Raw genomic sequence first — 22,953 nt, 5'->3', positions numbered from 1 at the left:
GAAAGGGCGGTATACAAATCTAATTAAATAAATAAATAAATAAAGGGATGACATCGAAAGTATTTGAAATGGAAATTGAGTTTTATGATCCTTGGAGCAGTGTTTTTCAACCACTGTTCCGCGGCACACTAGTGTGCCGCGAGATGTTGCCTGGTGTGCCGTGGGAAAAATTGAAAAGTAATTATAAAATACTTTCTTTGTGTTTATTTGATTCCTATTCAAGAGAATTACTTTATATATAGTCAATATAGGCACAGAGTTAAATTTTTTAACATTTTCTAATGGTGGAGTGCCTCGTGATTTTTTTCATGAAACAAGTGTGCCTTTGCCCAAAAAAGGTTGAAAAACACTGCCTTGGAGCAAGGAAGTCAACATTTTGGAGGTCAGGAGGGGAATTTTTGGGTGTGTCACAAAGCAAGTGGAACAGCGATGTCACGACGTCATTGGAACGGAAGAATTCTGCTTTTTATGCCAGGTTTTGTTTTACCTTTTACCTTGTTGTTTTGGGTGGAAAGGGTGGGAAATCCTTACCCAGTAAAGGGACATCCTCTTCTTTGTTCTCCCTGAACATCGGCCATTCGCTTGACTCCATTGGTGCCCCCGCAGACCCATGGAAATCCACAGTTGCCTCTTTGAAGGGCCACAGAGCCTGGAAAAGCAGCCAGACCCAACATCAACAGCAGCAGAAGGAAGGAGTGAGAGATTAAGGAGGATCGGGCCACTCTTGCCAGCCTAACTCTATGCCCAATCCCCAAATACATCCTTAATTGGGAAAATACGGTCTGTCTACATCAGGGGTCTTCAAACCTGGCCCTTTTATGACTTGTGGACTTCAACTCCCAGAATTCCTCAGTCAGTGTGCCTGGTTGAGGAATTCTGGGAGTTGAAGTCCACAAAAGAGCCAAGTTTGCTAGACCCCTGGTCTACCTATAGTTAGTCCTCGACTTATAGCCACAATTGGGACAGGTATTTCAGTTGTAAGTTGAGTCATCACGTGACTGGATCCAATTTTACAACCATTTTTTTTACGACAATCGTAAGTTGAGTCACTGCAATCATAACCTAAGTCATGCAGTCGTTGTGGGCGAATCGATGGAGCCTTACGCCGTGGCAGGTTTTACTGTTTTGTCGCAAAAAACGTTGCAAATCACGATCAAGTGTCCACAGATGCTGCAACCTGTCACAAATGCGAACTGACCGCCAAATGCCCAAATTGTGATCATAGGGCAGTGCGGAAAGGACGATGGTCTTAAACTCCAATTTAGGCTGTGACTAACTTTTTTGAAGGATGCTGTTAATGCAAACCATTGTTAGTTGAGGGCTACTTATACAGTGGACGCCTGCGTATGCCGGATACTTTGATTATTATACTGCCTGGTATATACGGTAGTATCTGTATAGGCCAGGGGTAGGCAACCTTGGCTCTTTTATGACTCGTGGACTTCAACTCCCAGACTTCCTGAGCCAGCCATGCTGAGGGGAAAGGGAAAGGTTTCCCAGCTGAGCCAAGCTGGGTCAGGAATTCTGGGAGTTGAAGTCCACAACTTACAAGCTACTGCTAAGCTTGTAAGCCGCCCTGAGTCTTCGGAGACGGGCGGGATATAAATGGAATTAAAATAAAATAAAAAATAAAATAAAAGGGCCAAGGTGGCCTACCCCTGGTATGGGCAGTCCTTGATTTACAACCATTTGTTTAGTGACCATTCAAAGTTACGCCACTGAAAAAAGTAACTGGTGACCCTTTTTCACACTTACGACTCAGCGGTCACATGATCAAAATTCAGATGTTTGGCCACCGACTTGTATTTATGATGGCTGCAGCATTCCAGGGTTGTGTGAACACCTAACTGTGACCTCCTGACAAGCAAAGTCGACGGGGAAGCCAGATTCACTTAACGACCGGCTTAAAGCCATCTTTCAGCCCAAAATTTCTTTTCTTTTTTTTGAGACATTCCTTAAGTGAGTTTTGCCCCATTTTGCAACGATTCGCTTAATAACCGCGGTAGGAAAGGTCGCAAAATGGGACAAAACTCACTTAAGGAATGTCTTAATTTAAAAAGAAAAGGAATTTTGGGCTGAAAGATGGCTTTAAGGGCTGCCTGTACCGCTGGGTTTTTTCCCCTTCAAGGATGGAACAAGAAAACAAAACGGAGAATCAGCCCAAATGACCTGGATCATCTTATCGCTACATCCATCCTGATGTGCTAAGATCGCAACTCCAAGAATTCCCATCTAGCAAAGCTTCTAGGAAGCTGAACTCTATTGGCAAAGCAGGAACTCTAGCGCCCTCTCAGGCTTGGGGGTGCTTTCGATGGGCGCAGCCCCTCTCAAAACTGAGATCACGGGGAGACTTCCCCCCCCTTCCCCCTTAGGCACACAGGTAGTCCTCAATCTGCATTCACACCATTTCGGTTGCTAAGCGAGACAGTTATATTAAAAGCCTTGGTGGAGCAGTGGGCTAATGCCTCCTTAAGTAACACCAGCTGCCTGCAATTAGTGCAGGTTCGCATCCCACCAGGCTCAAGGTTGACTCAGCCTTCCATCCTTCCGAGGTAGGTAAAATGAGGACCCAGATTGTTGGGGGCAATTAAGCTGGCTTTGTAATAATGCCGCTTGGAGGTGTGTGTGTGAAAGCCCTAATAAGCAGGCATATACATAGAATGAAGGCTACTGCTAAGCGTGTAAGCCGCCCTGAGTCTTCGGAGAAGGGCGGGATATAAATAGAATTAAAATAAATAAAATAAATAAAAAATGTGAGTGTTGCCCCATTTTACGGCTTTTCTTGCCACGGTCGTTAAGTGAATCCCTGCGGTTGTTGAATTAGTAACACGGTTGTTAAGTGAATCTGGCTCCCCCATGGAACTTTGCCCGCCAGAAGGTCGCGATAGGAGATCACACGACCCCTGAGACACTGCAACCGGTCATAAATATGAGTCACTGGCCAGACCTCTGAATTTTGATCCCGCGACCGTGGGGATGCTGCAATGATCCTAAGCGCGAAAAGCCGTTCACAAGCCGCTTTGTTCAGCGCCGTTGTAACTTTGAGTGGTCACTAAATGAAGTGCTGTAAGTCACCTGTACTTCCAAAAGCAAACATGCAAAAAAAAAAAGAAAAAAAATCCCCCCACAACAACACTAAGGATATTGCAAAGGCAGCTGGCTTTTAAGGAAAGGAATCTCATTTTTGATCCAAATCTCTCATCTGCTGGTTTCCACAAAGGTTTCCGAAACAAAAGACGGCAGAACCAGCCTGTATTTTTTTTTCTATGCTTGCTCCTTCCCCGACTTCAATCTGCCGTTTGAAACACTCAAGGCTTGTTCCTCCTGATTTGTTTGAAAGAAGCCCTCAAAAGCTGCTGCTCCCGGTATCTTTCCTAGCTCACAGTTAATCTTCCATTCCTGTAATTCCAAACAAATTCCAAACATTCTGGAGAGACCGGGGCCTTCCTGACTCGAAGAGAGGCAAACGTTTGTAGCCTCCCTTCCCGTCTGGAATTTGAAAGCATTGTACAAAATGGCTGCCGAGGTCTTTCCTAGTCTCAAAATGGCAGCCCAGGACGTTTAGTAGCGATTGAGAAAATGACTGTTTCCAATCCCAATCCCAATTTCTCTCTCTCGCTCTCCTCTCTTTTTTAAAAAAAAAATTGCCTGCAAAACTTCAAAAGTGAACACTCAGGCATAGAGGAACATGAAAATAGCTTGGAAGGAGGTATGGGGCAACCTTTATAAAAACATTTTAACTTCGTCCAGAGGAAGAGGAAGAGGGTGAGGAAGAAGACTCAAAACTGGTCCACCCTGACTCTCTTAGATGTAAGAGGAAGAGAGAAGCTGTTAGGTTTTTCAAGATTTTGCTGTGATATTTAGACTAGGCCAGGGGTAGGCCGCCTCGGCTCTTTTATGACTCGTGGACTTCAACTCCCAGAATTCCTGAGCCAACATGGCTCAGCTTGGAAACCTCTCCCTTTCCCCTCAGCATGGCCGGCTCAGGAATTCTGGGAGTTGAAGTCCACGAGTCATAAAGCGGCCTAGGCCAGGGGTAGGCAGCCTCGGCTCTTTTATGACTCATGGACTTCAACTCCCAGAATTCCTGAGCCAACATGGCTCAGCTTGGAAACCTCTCCCTTTCCCCTCAGCATGGCCGGCTCAGGAATTCTGGGAGTTGAAGTCCACGAGTCATGAAGCGGCCTAGGCCAGGGGTAGGCAGCCTCGGCTCTTTTATGACTCATGGACTTCAACTCCCAGAATTCCTGAGCCAACATGGCTCAGCTTGGAAACCTCTCCCTTTCCCCTCAGCATGGCCGGCTCAGGAATTCTGGGAGTTGAAGTCCACGAGTCATAAAAGAGCCAAGGTTGCCTACCCCTGGACTAGGCCAGTGTTTCTCAACCTTGGCAACGTGAAGACGGGTGGACTTCAACTCCCAGAATTCCACACGGCTTCACACCTTGCCAAAGGTACAAAACGCTGCTGTTAACCTGCTGCTTCTCTCCAGCTAAATTCGGGGGGGGGGAGGGAGGGGGGCGGGTGGCAAACTTGACGCCCCTTGCGAAGGCTCAGTTTCACCGCTGACCCTGACCGACCTCTCTCCTCACCTGCCGTTCCCGCCGCTCGGTCCCTTGCTGACGCCCCAGGAAGTCCTCCGCCAGGCTAACGGCTTGAAAGCAAGTCTCCGGATGCTTGGCTCGGACCCAATTCTGCATTTCTTCGGGCAAGATGGACAGGAACTGCTCCAGGATCACCAGCTCCAGGATCTGGCTCTTGGAACGCCGCTCCGGTTGCAGCCAGCGATGGCACAGCTTCCAGAGCATGCCGCAGACTTCGCGGGGCCCCTCGGCATCCTGGTAGCAGAACTGCCGGAAACACTGACGCTCAATGTCCAGGCTGGCGCCGGTCACCTCCAGGCCTTCCTCCTCCACCTCGATGAACTCCGTTTTGTCTTTCGCAGAGGCGCTGTTGACCAACTGCCGGGTTCCTTCGCCGAGGTGCAAGAGGGGCTGGGTCACCCTGTTCCGCTGACGACGCAGCCCGGGGTCGGAGGTTTCCTCCAGAGAAGAGAGTTCAGCCTCTGAATGGCTACTTCCTTCTGCCCTCAGCAGCTGCTCATTCCCCGGCTCGGAAGTTGGTGACGGTTTGCCTATGATAAATTTCTCTTCTTCCACTTCCAAGCAACAGTCTTCCGGGTCGGCCTCTGGCTCCCGCTTAATGGCTTCCGCCGTTACGCTTTTCCGGGATTCGTTGGCCCTCTCCGAGGGGATTCTCAGAGGCCTTTCCACCACCTCCTTCTTGGGTTCTGCTTCTTCCTGCACCTCAATCTTCACCCCATCCTCCAGATCGGCGTCCAGCTGCAGATCCAAGCTGGCCGGGCTTCTGTGTTCTTCTGCCATTGTCGCTTCTTAATAGCAAGGGTGGGATCGTCTGAGGGAATTCTCCTTTTCTCGGTGATGCCGGCTGCCGAGATGGAAAGTGTAAGGAACAAGGAAGCGTTTCGGCCTGGAAGAAAATTAAAAAGACAATCCAAGAGAATGCCATGAATCAGATTTGGAGCCAATTCCTGGTGTCAGACCTGCCTCGGCTTGAACCTCTAAGTAAAAAACGATCCTTGGCTCTATTTGTTGATAAAGGTATGGTTGATTACAAGACAAGTGAATTACAGTAATGCAAAGCCAGAACTGAAAATCGTGCCAAAATTTGGTCGCCACGATGTAAAAAAAGATGTTGAGACTCTAGAATGAGTACAGAGAAGAGCGACAAAGATGATCAGGGGACTGGAGGCTAAAACATACAAGGAACTGGAATTGGGTAGGTCTAGTTTAATGAAGAGAAGGACGAGGGGGGACATGATAGCAGTCTTCCGATATCTCAGGGGCTGCCACAGAGAAGAGAGAGTCAAGCTATTCTCCAAAGCACCCGAAGGCAGGACAAGAAGCAACGGATGGAAACTAATCAAAGAGAGAAACAACCTGGAGCTAAGGAGAAGTTTCCTGACAGTCAGAACAATTAATCAGTGGGACAACCTGCCTCCAGAAGCGGCGAATGCTCCAACTCTGGAAATTTTTTAAGAAGAAATTGGACCATTTGTCTGAAATGGTATAGGGCAAGAGTAGGCGACCTCGGCTCTTTTATGACTCATGGACCTCAACTCCCAGAATTCCTGAGTCAGCATAGCTGATTCAGGAATTCTGGGAGTTGTTTTTTTTTAAAATCCCATTTATATCCCGCCCTTCTCCGAAGACTCAGGGCGGCTTACAATCTAAGCACAAATCAATGTGCTTAGCAATAGCCTTCACTCTATGTATATGCCTGCTTATTAGGGCTTTCGGGGGGCCCCAAGCGGCATTATTACAAAGTCAGCTTAATTGCCCCCAACAATCTGGGTCCTCATTTTACCTACCTCGGAAGGATGGAAGGCTGAGTCAACCTTGTGCCTGGCGGGATGCGAACCTGCACTAACTGCAGGAAGCTGGTGTTACTTAAGGAGGCATTAGCCCACTGCTCCACCAAGGCTCATTTGGTGGAGTTGGAAGTCCATGAGTCATAAAAGAGCCGAGGTCGCCTACCTCTGGTATAGGGTTTCCTGCCTGAGCAGGGGGTTGGACTAGAAGACCTCCAAGGTCCCTTTCAACTCTGTTATTCTGTTCTGTTATCCCCAAGTCTATCTTTTCCTTCCCTTAGGTGTGTGCCCTCGTTCCCCCCACCCCCAACCACGTCCGATCAAATTCAAAGAAGCTGTTTCAGAACCGTCACTTCAAGCGTAGGTTGGTACGCAGCCACGTTATGTTCCCAGTCGGTTCGCCCTGAAGCCACATGGCAGAGAGATATAGTCAAGTTTTTCGTTACCCGTTAAACCTCCTCCAGTCCGCCTCCCTAGAGTTCATAGCACACTGGCACCCAGTGATAGTGAAACGCAAGTGTGAGCTGCAAGCCGACACCTGGTTAGAGCAGGGCTGAACACTTCCGGGGCACAACAGGTAGGGGCAGGTTTTCCCCCCCTTTAAAACAGATTTTTTTGGGGGGCTAGGTTTTAATAGCTTGCAGAGACTTAAAACCTCTACTTAAGTTTCTCCCATTTAACCATGGTCCCGTTATGCGTCTTTGAGCCGGTCGCTATCTCGCTATCAGCCAACTCTTACCGGGTGGAGAGAAGAACCCCCCCCTATATATATTACCTTGAGCATCCAAATTACAGGTAAGCAGGCCAACACAGCATTTACCAGATGTTAAAACAGCTAGAGCAGGGGGGTCTTCAAACATGGCCCTTTTATGACCTGTGGACTTCAACTCCCAGAATTCCTGAGGCAGCATGAGGGAAGAGGGCCCTTTTATGACCTGTGGACTTCAACTCCCAGAATTCCTGAGGCAGCATGAGGAAAGATGGCCCTTTTATGACCTGTGGACTTCAACTCCCAGAATTCCTGAGGCAGCATGAGGAAAGATGGCCCTTTTATGACCTGTGGACTTCAACTCCCAGAATTCCTGAGGCAGCATGAGGAAAGATGGCCCTTTTATGACCTGTGGACTTCAACTCCCAGAATTCCTGAGGCAGCATGAGGAAAGATGGCCCTTTTATGACCTGTGGACTTCAACTCCCAGAATTCCTGAGGCAGCATGAGGAAAGATGGCCCTTTTATGACCTGTGGACTTCAACTCCCAGAATTCCTGAGGCAGCATGAGGAAAGATGACCCTTTTATGACCTGTGGACTTCAACTCCCAGAATTCCTGAGCCAACAGGCGTGCCTGGCTGAGGAATTCTGGGAGTCGAAGTCCACAAGTCATAAAAGGGCCACGTTGGAAGACCCCTGAGCTAGAGTGATGGAAAGGCCAAAGGTGCTTTCTCAAGAGGCAACTGGACTTTTTTTTCCCCTCTTTTTCCTTGAAGACGTTTCGCTTCTCAGCCGAGAAGCTTCTTTGGTTCAGAAGACGTTCTTCAGCTCAGAACGGAAGACGCTTCTTGGATGAGAAGCGAAACGTCTTCAAGGAAAAACAGAGAAGAGTCCACTTGCGTCTTGAAAAAGAAAAAAAAAACCACCTCTGGGACAACCCTGACCTGGATGACTAAAAATCTTCACAGACATTTAGAGGGGATGGAAGATCTCGATGTAACAGCAATACCGTCTTTTAGCCAAGCGAATGCACAAAAGATGGCTTAATGTTCAATATATTTTTTTACTACTGGGATTGTCATAAACTCGCCTAGAGAAGAGACAACTGAAACTGGAGTAATCTTTCAGAATGTGCAACTCAAAGACGTTTTGACTGCACTGGTCTTTCCAACCCGAGGTCTCCGATTTTAACTAGTGCTGGCGTCACCCCAATAATCCTAATATTTATACCCCCAAGTACAAAGTTATACAAACTGAGGCCAGTTACAGCGATATCCCTTTGTTACCCAACGTTTTTGTCAATTAGGCTGATAAACAGAGACAGACAGACTTTGAGGGAAGTTCTGTTGGATTTACTTTTTTGATATGTTTGTACATATCTGGCTTTGCCTGCCTCCCCTCCCCCTTCCAGACAGACTGTAATTCCTTTTTTAAAAAGAACAAACGGGTTGTTCAGACTCCGGTGAAAGACTAGGAAATGAAGTATTATGAGAAACCTTGACCTAAGTGATATAAAGCTGTAAGTATTTCATCGCATAGGAAATATTTGAGATAAATACACTGGAGGGACGCGGTGGCTCAGTGGGTTAGGACGCTGAGCTTGTCGATCAGAAGGTCGGCAGTTTGGCGGGTCAAATCCCGAGTGCCGCGTAACAGAGTGAGTGCCTGTTACTCGTCCCAGCTTCTGCCAACCTAGCAGTTCGAAAGCACGTAAAAATGCAAGCAGAAAACTAGGGACCACTCCGGTGGGAAGGTAACAGCGTTCCGTGCGCCTTTGGCGTCTAGTCATGCCGGCCACATGACCACGGAGACGTCCTCGGACAAGCGCTGGCTCTTCGGCTTTGAAACGGAGAGGAGCACCGGCCCCTAGAGTCGGAAACGACTACCACGCATGTGCAGGGGAACCTTCACCTTTACCTTACACTGGAGGAACATAGCATTGCAATGGCCAATGCAGCTAAATGCAGGGCAATGAATTCTGGGAGTTGAAGCCCGCAGGTCTTCAAGCTGCCAAGGCTGAGAAAGTGTAGTGCGACAATGGGATTATTACACTGAAGTTATCCAGCTACAAAGCAGACAATGGACTAGACCAGTGATGGAGAACCTTTCAGAGACCGAGTGCTCAAACTGCAACCCCAAACCCACTTATGTATCATAGGGTGCCGGGTGGGCGAGGCCCATCGGGTGGGCATGGCTGCGGTGGTAACGGCAGACTGGGTGTGACTTAAAAAGTTCAATCAATCAATTCCAACTTTGCGAGATCTTTTTTTCCCCGTGAGAAGTTGAAATTGATTGAACGAACCTTTTGTTTGTTTGTTTGCACACGGCGGCAGAGGCCTAAAGCGAAAAGGTTTTTTAAAACCCAGCTGAAGGCCTAGGACTGGGACGACGGCACGCGTGCCCACAGAGAGGGGGCTCTGTGTGCCACCTGTGGCACGCATGCCATAGGTTTGCCACCACGGGACGACACTGTGTATTAACTCATATTACAAACTCTATGATGCAACGCACCCTAGAATGTGAAATAAAGTACCACGTACAGAAATGAAAATAAAATATTAAGAGATGGATGGTAAAAGAAACACTGAGCAAAAACTTCCAAAGCGAGTAACTCAGAAATGGGGAAGACAAAAATCCTACAGACGAAACAAAAGACCAAGGAAGGAGAAGTCACAGAATCGTAAGGTTGAAAAAGATCTTGCGAGGTCCTCTAGTCCAACCCCCTGCCCAGGGCAAGAATCTTTGTATCATCTTGGACAAAAAATGGTGGTCCCACCTTTTCTTGAAAATTTCCAATGATGCAGCACCCACAAAGCTCTTTCCGCTGCTTAATACATCTCATTTTCAGGAAATCCCTTATATCCAGGTTGCAGCTCTCTTTAATGAGTTTCTACCCATTGCTTCTTGTCAGGTGCTACGGATAATAAATCTTCTCTGTGACAGGCGTTAAAGTACAGGTAGTTCTCCACTTATTTATTTATTTATTTTATTTTAATTCCATTTATATCCCGCCCTTCTCCGAAGACTCAGGGCGGCTTACAAGCTTAGCAGTAGCCTTCATTCTATGTATATGCCTGCTTATTAGGGCTTTCACACACACCCCAAGCGGCATTATTACAAAGTCAGCTTATTGCCCCCAACAATCTGGGTCCTCATTTTACCTACCTCGGAAGGATGGAAGGCTGAGTCAACCTTGAGCCTGGTGGGATGCGAACCTGCACTAATTGCAGGCAGCTGGTGTTACTTAAGGAGGCATTAGCCCACTGCTCCACCAAGGCTTATAACCACAATGATAGGGTATAGGGTTGGTATAGGGTTTCCTGCCTGAGAAGGGGGTTGGACTAGATGACCTCCAAGGTCCCTTCCATCATCATCGTCATCATTCCCAAAATGTTGGTTGCTAAGACATCTACTAAGTTTTGTCTCATTTTACGACCTTTCCTGCCACAGTTGTTAAGCGAATCACTGCAATTGTTTAGTTAATAATGGCCACTTCACCGAGCACAGGACACAAGGGGGCCTCCCGTCTGCAGCGTTTGGGAAGGGGTTAAAAGTGGAGAACGGAGGGGGTGTGCATGTAAGTGTGGGAGATAGATGCTTGGATTGTAATTCAAGAAATAAGAGCTATGTAAAAATTCTAGTTCAGGGGTGGACAACGATGGCCCCTTTACGAGCTGTGGACTTCAACACCCAGAATTCCTGAGCCAGCTGTCTTGGCTCAGGAATTCTGGGAGTTGAAGTCCACAAGTCATAAAAGTGTCATCTTTCCTCATGCTGCCTCAGGAATTCTGGGAGTTGAAGTCCACAGGTCATAAAAGGGTCATCTTTCCTCATGATGCCTCAGGAATTCTGGGAGTTGAAGTCCACAGGTCGTAAAGGGGCCATCGTTCCCCACCCCTGTTCTGATTGGGGGTGCTCCTGTAGCATTTTCACATTTTGTAGTGTTAGGCATCTATAATTAGACACAGGTGGTCCTCAACTTAAGGCCACAGTAGAACTCAAAATTGTTGTTGCTAAGCGAGACAGTGGTTAAGTGAATTGCGCCCCATTCTACTACCTTTCCTGCCAGAGTTGTGAAGTAAATGGCTGCGACTGTTAAGTTAATGACATGGTTATTAAGTCAGTCCGGTTTCCTCAACGGACTTTGGTGGTCGGAAGGTCGCAAAAAAGGTGACCGCCATGACCCAGGGTCACTGCAACCGTCATAAATGTGAGTCGGCTGTCAAGTATCCAAATGTAACTCACGCAACTGTGGGGAGGCTGCAACAGTTTTAAGTGTGAAAAACCGTCACGGGTCCCTTTTGTCAGTGCCGTTGTAACTTCGGTCACTAAATGAACTCTTGTAAATCAAGGACTACCTGTATTTGGAAGATGGTTATCGTGTCTCCCTGAAACCTCCCCTTCACGAGACTAAATGTACTTTCCTTGAGCTGTTTTTCATAGGACTGAGCCTCCAGACTCCTCCGTCATCCTTGCTGCTCTTCTCTGCGGTAAGAAATAACTGGGGGGTTCCTACATGAGGGATGGGATGGAGGAAATTCCAAAGGCAAGGAGGGCAATAGGGAAATGATTGATACTCATCCAGCAAACGGGGAGATCAGTGTGTGGCTGAGCAAGGAGGGAGGGGTGTCCTGCAACACTTGGCAGTTGTGGGGCAGAAAGACTGGCTGGGCAGGCTTGGTGGGGAAATCAGTGGCAGATTGCTGCTGAGAAATGGGGATTGTGAGATGTGGAGGTCCGAGCCATGCTTTTATGCACCTGCAAATGGCAGACAGGTGTAACAGATCTTTAGGAAGGGAAGCTTTGAGAAAGAGAGAAACTGGAATTTCCAGAAGCCCAAGTTACCCACCAAAACTGGCAAAGGGAAAGGAGAGAGTGAGAGAAACAAAAAAAAAAACAAAACGAAAAAACAAAAGGGGGATTGATCAGATAAGGAAGACCAGTACCAAACATGAACCGGCAGCTGTCATCCATGGATCAAATTACCTGACTGGCTACTAGGTTTGACTGCTGGGGTGGGTGGGTGGAGAAACAAAATGTGTGAAAGAAAACATCATTAATCAGAGTTCGAAGTCCCCACTGTTGTGTATTTACTTATTGTTATATATTCACACATTGAGTTAAATGGAAGTTAACAGGGCTGAGGTAAAACCGCGGCAGCTTTTGACAGCTGTCAAAAGCTGCCGGACGGAACTGCGCAAGCACCAGCGATTGACAGCTCAACACGCGCTACCGATGACAGCTCCGAGCTGTCAAAACCGGACGGCCCCGATTGGCGGAGACAAACGGCGCGGGAACAGACTCACCCCTGATTGGTCAAACTGCCGGCAGCTGTCAGTATAAATAGATGTCTTGTTCTCTTGTTTCTTTGCCTGGTTCAGAATAAAAAGTTAAACTGTTAACTTGCTGTCTCGCCTGCTTCTTAGCTAAAGCACTGGCGACGAGGATGGGATGCCTGCTTGCCTAGCTGAAGTCACTACCTAAGGGGAGAAGAGATTTTTTCCCTTAGCCGAGCTGGTCACTTGCTGAAGTCACTGGAAGCCGAACTTCCATTCAACGCAAGCAGCGGCACCCACAATTACAGACAGCATGACGAACCACGGCCACATTCGAGAATTCGATACCCGCCACCCAGAAGGCTGGGAATCGCATCTGGGCCAGGTAGAAGGATACCTGGTTGTCAAGAAGATTACGGACGACCGGGCCAAGGCAGCCGCCCTCCTCTGGCTCAGCGGGCCCGCCATATACGATGCCGCTGTGGGGATCTTCACCCCGGAGCCGATCGCCACTATCTCCTACGCCGACCTTACCGAGGGGCTGAGCAAATACTTCATGCCCATCAAGTCAGAACTCTACTGGAGAGTGAACTTCGCACGAAAACTTCAACTCCCTGACGAGCCTGCAAACGACTTCATAACCCGGGTCAGACACGCCGCACGTCGGTGCCGGTTCCCGGATTTGGAAGACCGAATCCGGGACCAGATCGTCATAGGGCTCAAAGACGAACGGCTGAGGAAGAAGCTGATCGCCAAGCCTGAAATGACGATGACCGATGTGGCGAGAGAAGTCATTGCATACGAGGACTGCCACGGAGACAACCGTCGCGCACCTGACAGCGGACCCAGGGGGTCCGTGCACCGGGAGGACGGCGGGTTCAGCGGTTCCGAGGAGGACGACGGCCCCACAGACATAGATGCGGTACAGCGGCGGTTCGAAAAGCTCAGGCTGCAACGCAACTACAGGGGGGGGGCCTACCAACAATCAGAGGGGCGCTAACTCCCAGCCAAACAGAGCAAGGTGTGCCAGCTGCGGCGGGAACCACCCAAGAGCGACGTGCCGGTTCCGCAGTGCCAAATGCCATGAGTGCGGGAAGACAGGTCACCTCAAAGCCGTGTGCCGCAGCCGGAGCCGGGAAAACCTGCACGATCTGGAGGTGACAGCCGAAGGTATGACCCTACACACACTCAGAGCCAGGCACAGTCCCGGAACCCTAGTGCTTAATGTAAGGGGGAGGGCGGAGAAAAATACAGTCCACAGCACTCTTAAGCCCAAAGTCAAAGTGGATGTTCGGATTCAAGGAATTCCCTGTGAGATGGAAGTGGACTCTGGGTCCTCCGTCTCACTCATCTCATGGCAAATGTACAGGGACATTTGTAACAGAAGTAGGAAACAGCCCGCCCTTCGACCCACCAAACTCCGCCTAGCTGACTTCCAGAAAACGCCCATTAAACTCCGGGGAAAAGCTTCCGTCCCCGTAGAGTTCAAGAAATTTAAAGGATCCCTCCCTATTCTTGTGACCCAAGAAAACAGAATCAGCCTACTTGGATTAGACTGGTTTGAGGCACTAGGGATCGCGTTGACAGGTGTCAACGCCATTCAGCTGTCAAACTTGGAATCCGTCTGCCTTCAATTCGCGGACGTCTTTGACAGCTCGCTTGGAAAGTACACGGGACCGCCCGTATCCCTTAAACTAAACCCGAATGTAATGCCTGTCAGAATCAAGGCAAGAAGAGTTCCCTTCGCCTTGAGGGGAAAAATAGAAGCGGAGCTTGACAGATTAACAAACTTAGGGGTCCTCGAACCGGTAGAAGGGGCAGAGTGGGAGACACCCATTGTGACCCCAGTTAAGCCAAACGGCCAAATATGATTATGTGCCGACTATAAGGCGACCCTCAACCTCGCATTGAATGCACATGCCTACCCGGTTCCGGCTGTCAAAGACATCCTCACGGCCATTAAGTCAGGCGCCATATTTGCCAAGTTAGATTTGGCGCAGGCGTATTTACAGCTGCCTGTCACCCCTGACACCGCTTTGGCTCAAACAATTGTCACCCACAAGGGAGCATTCAAAATTAACCGCCTTCAATTTGGCATCTCTGCAGCCCCGGGAATCTTCCAGGAAATTATGGAGAAAACACTTAAAGGGATTCCCGGGGTCTGCCCATATTTTGACGACGTCCTAATTGCAGGGGAATCAGAAAAAGACCTAGCTGACAAATTAACTAAGGTGCTCCTAAGGTTCAGGAAGGCTGGTCTCAAATTAAAAAGAGACAAATGCTCCATCGGGGTGCCCTCAACAGAGTTCTTAGGTTTTTAAATAGACGCTAAGGGAATTCACCCCACTGACACAAAAATTAAAGCTATTAAAACAGCACCAACCCCTAAAAATAAACAAGAACTTCAAGCCTTCCTGGGGTTAGTTAACTTTTATCACACCTTCCTGCCTCATAAAGCCTCCATTGCTGAACCCTTACATAGGCTATTAGACAAAGGCAAACCCTGGACTTGGTCCTCTGAGCATGACAAAAGTTTTAATCTATTAAAAAACTTACTCTCCAGCAGCACAACAGTAGCCCTGTTTAATGAACAGCTGCCCTTATGTCTAGCTTGCGATGCCTCCCCCTACGGCATCGGAGCGGTCCTAAGCCATTTAACTAAAGAAGGAATACAGACCCCTGTAGCGTTCTATTCCAGAACGCTGTCAAAACCTGAGCGCAATTACGCTCAAATCGACAAAGAGGCTCTAGCTATAGTAGCTAGCGTAAAAAAATTTCATGATTATCTGTACGGCCGACCCTTTACCATCTTTACAGACCATAAGCCCCTGTTAGGACTTATTACAGTAAACAAGCTAACACCACAGATATTATCCCCCCGCATCCTGAGATGGTCCACCTTCCTGTCAGCCTATTCATACAAGCTTGAATACAGGCCAGGGAAAGCCATGGGCCATGCTGATGGCCTGAGCAGACTACCCCAACCAATAGTCGACCCAGACCCAGCACCAGCTGGAAGGATACTGGCTATCTCTGAATTGCCTGAATGCCCATTATCCGTTAAAGATATCTCTGCAGCGACCGCTGCAGACAAGATCTTAAGCAGAGTCTTAGGATATGTCACGACGGGCTGGCAATGCACACCCCCAGACTCAGACTTCCAACCTTATATTTTAAAACAAAGGGAATTATCCACCCATCAAGGATGTTTACTTTGGGGCAGCAGGGTAATCATACCCAACAAACACAGACTCAGGGTGTTAGAGAGCCTCCACGAAGGGCACCCTGGTACCGTCAAGATGAAGGCTCTGGCCAGAAGCTATGTCTGGTGGCCAGGTTTAGACAAACAGATTGAGACACACGTAGCCGGCTGCTATTCCTGCCAACTGATTAGAGCCGCCCAGCCACAGGCTCCCATACATAGATGGGAAACCACAAAGACACCCTGGTCTCGTATTCATATAGATTACGCAGGTCCATTCCAAGGACAATCATTCTTAATTGTAGTAGACAGCTATTCGAAATGGCTTGAGGTAGCGCCAGTAGCTAGCACAACTTCATCAGCCACAATTCAAGTTTTAAGGGGATTATTCGCAACACATGGGCTCCCTGATGTTATAGTTTCCGATAACGGCCCCCAATTTACCTCCTACGAATTCCAGAGTTTCACCACGGCGAACTCTATTAGGCACACCACCACGGCTCCCTTTCACCCATCGGCGAACGGTTTGGCAGAGGTGATGGTGAAATCAACCAAGGAGGCACTGCGGAAAATAATCTCCGGCAACTGGCACCGAAGACTGGCACAATTTCTCTTATCACAACATACCACACCATGCACAACTACTGGGAAGTCCCCAGCAGAGCTTCGCTGGGGCAAAAGATTAACTACCAAACTAGACCGTCTACACCCAGACAGATCCCCTCCAGACCCAGAACCACCCCTCCAACATAGAACACTTAACACAGGACAAGCTGTCTGGGCAAGGAATTACGGGGGGGGGGGCAACAAATGGACACCAGGGGTGGTCATCGAACAAACAGGCCCCCTGTCATACATCATAGACATTGGACAAGATTCACATATCCGCAGACACATAGACCAACTTCGGCGGCGCAGTCCTCAAAACATTGGGGGAAGGGGTAACGACGAATTGCTAACAGAAGCACCGCCACGAAGCCCCGCACGCCAAAATTCCCCCGATCGGAATATACCATTTCAACACCCCGCCCCAAGTAACGCGGAACCTGCAGAGCCAGACCCCCTGCCCCCGGGGCCAAACCTAGAAGCCCCTGGGGAAAAGGAACAACCAACCGAGACAACCCCCCGGCGCTCCGAAAGAATAAAAAGACCTCCTACCTACCTAAAGGATTTTGAATGGGGAAACCCAAAAAAGAAACAGTTGGGGAAAAACCAACTCAATCAGAGGGAGGGGTAAGGGGTGTTGTGTATTTACTTATTGTTATATATTCACACATTGAGTTAAATGGAAGTTAACAGGGCTGAGGTAAAACCGCGGCAGCTTTTGACAGCTGTCAAAAGCTGCCGGACGGAACTGCGCAAGCGCCAGCGATTGACAGCTCAACACGCGCTACCGATGACAGCTCCGAGCTGTCAAAACCGGACGGCCCCGATTGGCGGAGACAAACGGCGCGGGAACAGACTCACCCCTGATTGGTCAAACTGCCGGCAGCTGTCAGTATAAATAGATGTCTTGTTCTCTTGTTTCTTTGCCTGGTTCAGAATAAAAAGTTAAACTGTTAACTTGCTGTCTCGCCTGCTTCTTAGCTAAAGCACCCACTTAGCCTGACTCACTGCAACGGGTGGGAAAGCCAGTGCAATTTACCTCAAGAGGTGGCTGTCCGACCTTAAAAACCTCCAGATATGGGAGCATTCACAACCTCTGCAGACAAGACCGTTCCGATGTTGCGCAGACTCACCCAGAATTTTTTTTTTTTAATCCCATTTATATCCCGCCCTTCTCCGAAGACTCAGGGCGGCTTACAATCTAAGAAGCACAAACCAATGTTTGTCCTTCTATTTTAAATCCAATGTACACAGACATAGCTGCAACTTACTTCTGCTATTTCAGTTCGATAGGTAGCCCTGGACCTATGATGGGTTGCTTAGCAACCGTTCAAAATTCCAAAAAAAAAAAAAAAGCTTGCTTTCAACCCAGATTCGAAGTTCCAACATCCGCCTTTCCTAACCCCGCAGTCCTGTGATAGCATTTTGGGCACATTTGAGGCCGTTTCTAGGCGTTCTGTGGTCACGTGACCACAATTTACGTTTTGGCTAGAAGAGGGGGTAGGCAACCTTGGCTCTTTTATGACTCCTGGACTTCAACTCCCAGAATTCCTGAGCCAGCATGGCTCAGCTTGGAAACCTCTCCCTTTCCCCTCAGGGTGGCTGGCTCAGGAATTCTGGGAGTTGGAAGTCCACGAGTCATAAAGCAGCCTAGGCCAGGGGTAGGCAACCTTGGCTCTTTTATGACTCCTGGACTTCAACTCCCAGAATTCCTGAGCCGGCCATGCTGAGGGGAAAGAGAGGTTTCTAAGCTAATCCATGCTGGCTCAGGAATTCTGGGAGTTGAAGTCCACGAGTCATAAAGCGGCCTAGGCCAGGGGTAGGCAACCTCGGCACTTTTATGACTTGTGGACTTCAACTCCCAGAATTCCTGAGCCAGCATGGCTCAGCTTGGAAACCTCTCCCTTTCCCCTCAGCGTGGCTGGCTCAGGAATTCTGGGAGTTGAAGTCCACGAGTCATAAAAGAGCCAAGGTTGCCTACCCCTGGGCTAGAAACTGACTTTTACTTCTAGTTTCTGTCAAAAATCGCCCCATAGCGAACAATGGGTCCATTTAATGACCATGGGGTTTTCTTTACAACGGTGGAGTTCCCTTAAGGACTGCTGAAAAGTAGCTCATAAAGTTGGGCTCGGTCATGACTTAGGAACAAGATTAAACCGAGGACTACCTGCGTTGGAAAACCGTTCTTAAACCTTCTCCCCTATACTGTAGCTTCCCTTTATGTACCCGATCACATCAAACCTTTCTTTTCTCCAGACAAAACCCCCTAAACTTTCCTCATAAGCCATGCTCTTAAGAAAAAAAATTATCGATCCGTTCACAAAATCAAGTGATGCTAAATTTAGGAGCCGGCCTCCTTTTCAGCCATTCAACATCTTCCTTTATCGATCCTTTATTGCAGAATTGATTTTTCTCCCTCTGTGGGAAGGGAATAATAGGCCATGTTGCCTGCAACAACAACAAAAAAAACCCTAAGGATTTTCCAAAGTCATGTCTTGTACCCAACCATTTTTTTTTAAAAGGGGGAAAATGGGTTAGATTACCTCCAAAGACTCCTTCGTTAAAAACAATTCCGACTTGAGGGTCAGAAAATTATTCCAAATCATAACGATGTCAATTTGTCAGGTTACAAAGCAGGAAGGGAAAAAATATCCCTGCTGAAAGGGCAGCTTGTTCAACTGCTTCATCAAGAGTTACTTAGTTACTTCATCAAGAACTATTCAGCTTGGTTTCCTAAACTGTTTTTTTCCCCAAGGACGTACACGCTAAGAACCAATAGCCAACTTTTATGTTATTGTTCCTCTTTCCGTTTTCTATCTTCCCTCTTAAATGTTAATCCTTAAAAAGCTTACTTTTAAGATCAAAGATTAAGTATAAGCCTTTCTGTTGATCCTACCGATTTTTATAAGCCACTCCAGGAGCCATTGTTTGCTAAAGAATTAAAAACATTGCTTTGAGCAAGGTTTTTTTTTTAAAACCAAGATAATTAGGGTGCCATCCTTTAATTCATACCATTACGACCATCTCTCCTACATAGTTATGCTGAATGGAATTCTGTTCAATATACCTGGAAGGATATAATGGAAAATTTAAATTTAAATTCAGAACAATTTTCCTGATTAGACCACGTTATAGAAAAGCTGTCATTCGAAATAGAATGCAATACACGTGTACCCTATTTTGTTTCGTAATATGCAGGAAAATCTTTAACCAGATTTGGAAATGAAAAAGCTCCGAGTGGCTCTGTTCGGTAATCTGAAATTTAATACATGTGGAATTCTATTTATTTCTGGCACAAGGTGTTATCTTACATTGCTATTTATGTTTTAGATTGTTCACTTTCAGGTCTTATATATGGAAACAAGATTCATGGGTTGCAAAGTCTTGTGTTCACTGGAGTGGCAATTAAGCTCTGAAAATATCCCAGAGTGATGAATTAAAAGAAGCTTCTTCGGTGAAAAAAAATGGAACATTTTCAAAGAAAAAAAATCAACAAAGTCCAGTGGCCTTTTGGATATCCCACAGCGGTACAGACTGATCTTTCAGAAATGCTTGTGTAAGATGGTGGATCAAGCTTTTTAGACATGCATTCTTATTTGCTATAATAAACAATGTTAGATTTATAAACCATGGATTTTGACATTAGACAGAATAGATTTCTCCCTTCTTTTGCTTCTGGATTTTTTTCCACACCACGCAAAAATTATCAAATCTGTGCTCCAAAACAACAGAGAGAATCAGTAAGTTTTACTCGTATAAAAAGATGCTGTTAAAAGGATGAAGGCTTTCTTTTAAAAATATCAGTCAAAATGAGATCCAAATTAACTGCTGCATTTTGCCCTTTCTGTGGTATATCTTCCTTTCCATGAAATAAAGCCTGGGTGCCTTCTTGCTTACAGTTTAGAAGGGAGCTAAAAAGATTACCTTTTCAACCGGGCCTTCTGCTGCTGGCTTTTAATAACAGAGTTTTATTAACAGGTTTGTAAATTGCCTAGAGCCAGTAGGATTACCGTATATACTTGAGTATAAGCCGACTCGAGTATAAGCCGAGACCCCCAATTTCACCCCCCAAAACTGGGAAAAGTTGTTGACTCGAGTATAAGCCGATCCGCGCTCTGCAAGCCTCCGCCGCTGGCGGAGGCTGGATCCGCACTCTGCAAGCCTCTGCCGCCAGCAGAGGCTCGATCCGCCATTTTGCAAGCCTGAATACACAGGAATACCCTGTGTGGCCGCGGCTCTCGGGGAAGCCCTGGCTGTCCGCTTCCTCGCTCCACGCTGCCATTCGGGGCCCGCGCGTTCCCCGGGCAAATTGCGGCGCCCAGCAGGCGAGGAAACACGCCCGCTCCAGTCGCCCCCCCTTCCCTCAGGAGACGCGAAGCAAGTGACCGCCCGGAGCTTACCGAGGACTTGCGCGCGGCCGAGGCTTCGGTGCTTCCAGGATCGCGCGCACCTCTCCCAAGCCGCCGCCGTCCGGAGACCTGCCGAAGTTTGGGGAGGTTTGGGGAGGTGCGCGCGCACCTCCCCAAACCTCCCCAAACGTCGGCAGGTCTCCGTTCCTCCGCGCAGACCTGCCGACGTTTGGGGAGGTTTGGGCGCCTCCCCAAACCTCCCCAAACGTCGGCAGGTCTCCGTTCCTCCTGCCGACATTTGGGGAGGTTTGGGCGCCTCCCCAAACCTCCCCAGGTCTCCGTTCCTCCGCGCAGACCTGCCGACGTTTGGGGAGGTTTGGGCGCCTCCCCAAACCTCCCCAAACGTCGGCAGGTCTCCGTTCCTCCTGCCGACGTTTGGGGAGGTTTGGGCGCCTCCCCAAACGTCGGCAGGTCTGCGCGACGTTTGGGGAGGTTTGGGGAGGCGCCCAAACCTCCCCAAACGTCGGCAAGTCTGCGCGGAGGAACGGAGACCTGGGGAGGTTTGGGGAGGCGCCCAAACCTCCCCAAACGTCGGCAGGAGGAACGGAGACCTGCCGACGTTTGGGGAGGTTTGGGGAGGCGCCCAAACCTCCCCAAACGTCGGCAGGTCTGCGCGGAGGAACGGAGACCTGGGGAGGTTTGGGGAGGCGCCCAAACCTCCCCAAACGTCGGCAGGAGGAACGGAGACCTGCCGACGTTTGGGGAGGTTTGGGGAGGCGCCCAAACCTCCCCAAATGTCGGCAGGAGGAACGGAGACCTGCCGACGTTTGGGGAGGTTTGGGGAGGCGCCCAAACCTCCCCAAACGTCGGCAGGAGGAACGGAGACCTGCCGACGTTTGGGGAGGTTTGGGGAGGCGCCCAAACCTCCCCAAACGTCGGCAGGAGGAACGGAGACCTGCCGACGTTTGGGGAGGTTTGGGGAGGTGCCCAAACCTCCCCAAACGTCGGCAGGAGGAACGGAGACCTGCCGACGTTTGGGGAGGTTTGGGGAGGCACCCAAACCTCCCCAAACGTCGGCAGGTCTGCGCGGAGGAACGGAGACCTGGGGAGGTTTGGGGAGGCGCCCAAACCTCCCCAAACGTCGGCAGGTCTCCGTTCCTCCGCGCCCTGCCTGCCTGCTTCTTTCCGCTGCGGAAAGAAGCAGGCAGGCAGGGCGCGGAGGAACGGAGACCTGCCGACGTTTGGGGAGGTTTGGGGAGGTGCGCGCGCACCTCCCCAAACCTCCCCAAACTTCGGCAGGTCTCGGACGGCGGTGGCTTGGGAGAGGTGCGCGCGATCCCGGAAGCACCAAAGCCTCGGCCGCGCACAAGTCCTCGGTAAGTTTTTTTGTTGACTGGAGTATAAGCCGAAGTGGAATTTTTCAGCCCAAAAAGTGGGCTGAAAAATTCGGCTTATACTCAAGTATATACGGTATGTGTGTTAAAATCAGCTAAAACTGTGTGACACAATTAAAATTCACTGCAGGATATTAGTTTTAAAACCTTATAAAATCCACTGTAGGGCAATATCTTTTTTTAAAGGCAAATCAAAATGGCACAATCTGAAAACTCCTGGACACTTCATCGGAACTGGACTGCATAGAGCCAGGATTAAAAAGCAGCAAATATAGTTACCTCGGAAAAGAACAGGCACGCCATTTTTTTTTAAAGAAAAAGATTCCTGGTTCTGCTATTAGTTTAATTTTAACACAGTGACAGGAACAACGCTTACCCGTATAATGCAAAATTATTCAGAAAATTAAGTTACTTCATATCTAGACAGCCGGACATTCTAGTATAGGAAAATATAGTAATAGGATTGAGTGAAAGCTTTTCATCGGGTAGAGAGAAAAAAAATTCTTCTAATTCAGGATTTAAAAAATTTAACTAAAATGTCAATTCAGGACAGATCAGGGATTGCATCTATGGAACAAAGAAAATACATATGATTCCTCCCAAAAGTCTTGAAATATTTTTCTCTCCCGAATGGGTTTTAAAAGAGTTAATATTCTGTTCCCAAATGGTCTGTTTTACTTGAAGCACTGATCTGGATTAGGAGCGTCTTTAAAGTGCTGTCTATAAAAATATTGCTTTTATTGTCTTAGAATGACTTTATACTAGCTGTAACCCATCTCAATTAATCTGGAATGGGGAAATAAAAGCATTTAAAACAAAAAAAAATGTTGGCTCTTGATATAATGCAGAGGTCTTCAGACTTGGCCCTTTTATGACTTGTGGACTTCAACTCCCAGAATTCCTCAGCCAGCCAAGTTTGAAGACCCCTGATATAATGTATCTTTAAAGCCAAAACATCTGGTTTGTGACCTCATTTGTCAACGTCTGAAAGGCCTCTGCCTGGGCTGCTGCCAGAAAAAAAATGCTC

General features: G+C 48.2%; 1 protein-coding gene across 5 annotated transcripts in view; it reads right to left on the bottom strand.

Moving 5' to 3' along the window:
- LOC308661189 (uncharacterized protein) overlaps positions 1–22,953 on the bottom strand; it is a 30,824-nt gene that overhangs the window by 3,153 nt on the left and 4,718 nt on the right. The window contains exons 1-4 of one of the 5 annotated variants that reach the window (XM_081316033.1): positions 17,045–17,110; positions 12,406–12,471; positions 4,591–5,488; positions 532–649 (exon numbers count right to left, since the gene is read on the bottom strand). In XM_081316033.1, coding sequence (XP_081172159.1) covers positions 532–649; positions 4,591–5,382 — 910 coding nt within the window. In that variant the 5' untranslated portion in view covers positions 5,383–5,488; positions 12,406–12,471; positions 17,045–17,110. Of the gene's footprint in view, positions 1–531; positions 650–4,590; positions 6,325–12,045; positions 12,110–12,405; positions 12,472–17,044; positions 17,111–22,953 lie in introns of those variants that run through there. The other 4 variants (XM_081316036.1, XM_081316037.1, XM_081316034.1 and 1 more) reach the window with 4 other exon arrangements.

The sequence above is a fragment of the Vipera berus genome (assembly GCF_964194415.1).
Source record: "Vipera berus genome assembly, chromosome: 2".
Lineage (NCBI taxonomy): Eukaryota > Metazoa > Chordata > Lepidosauria > Squamata > Viperidae > Vipera > Vipera berus.
This window is presented reverse-complemented; position numbering and strand designations above follow the sequence as displayed.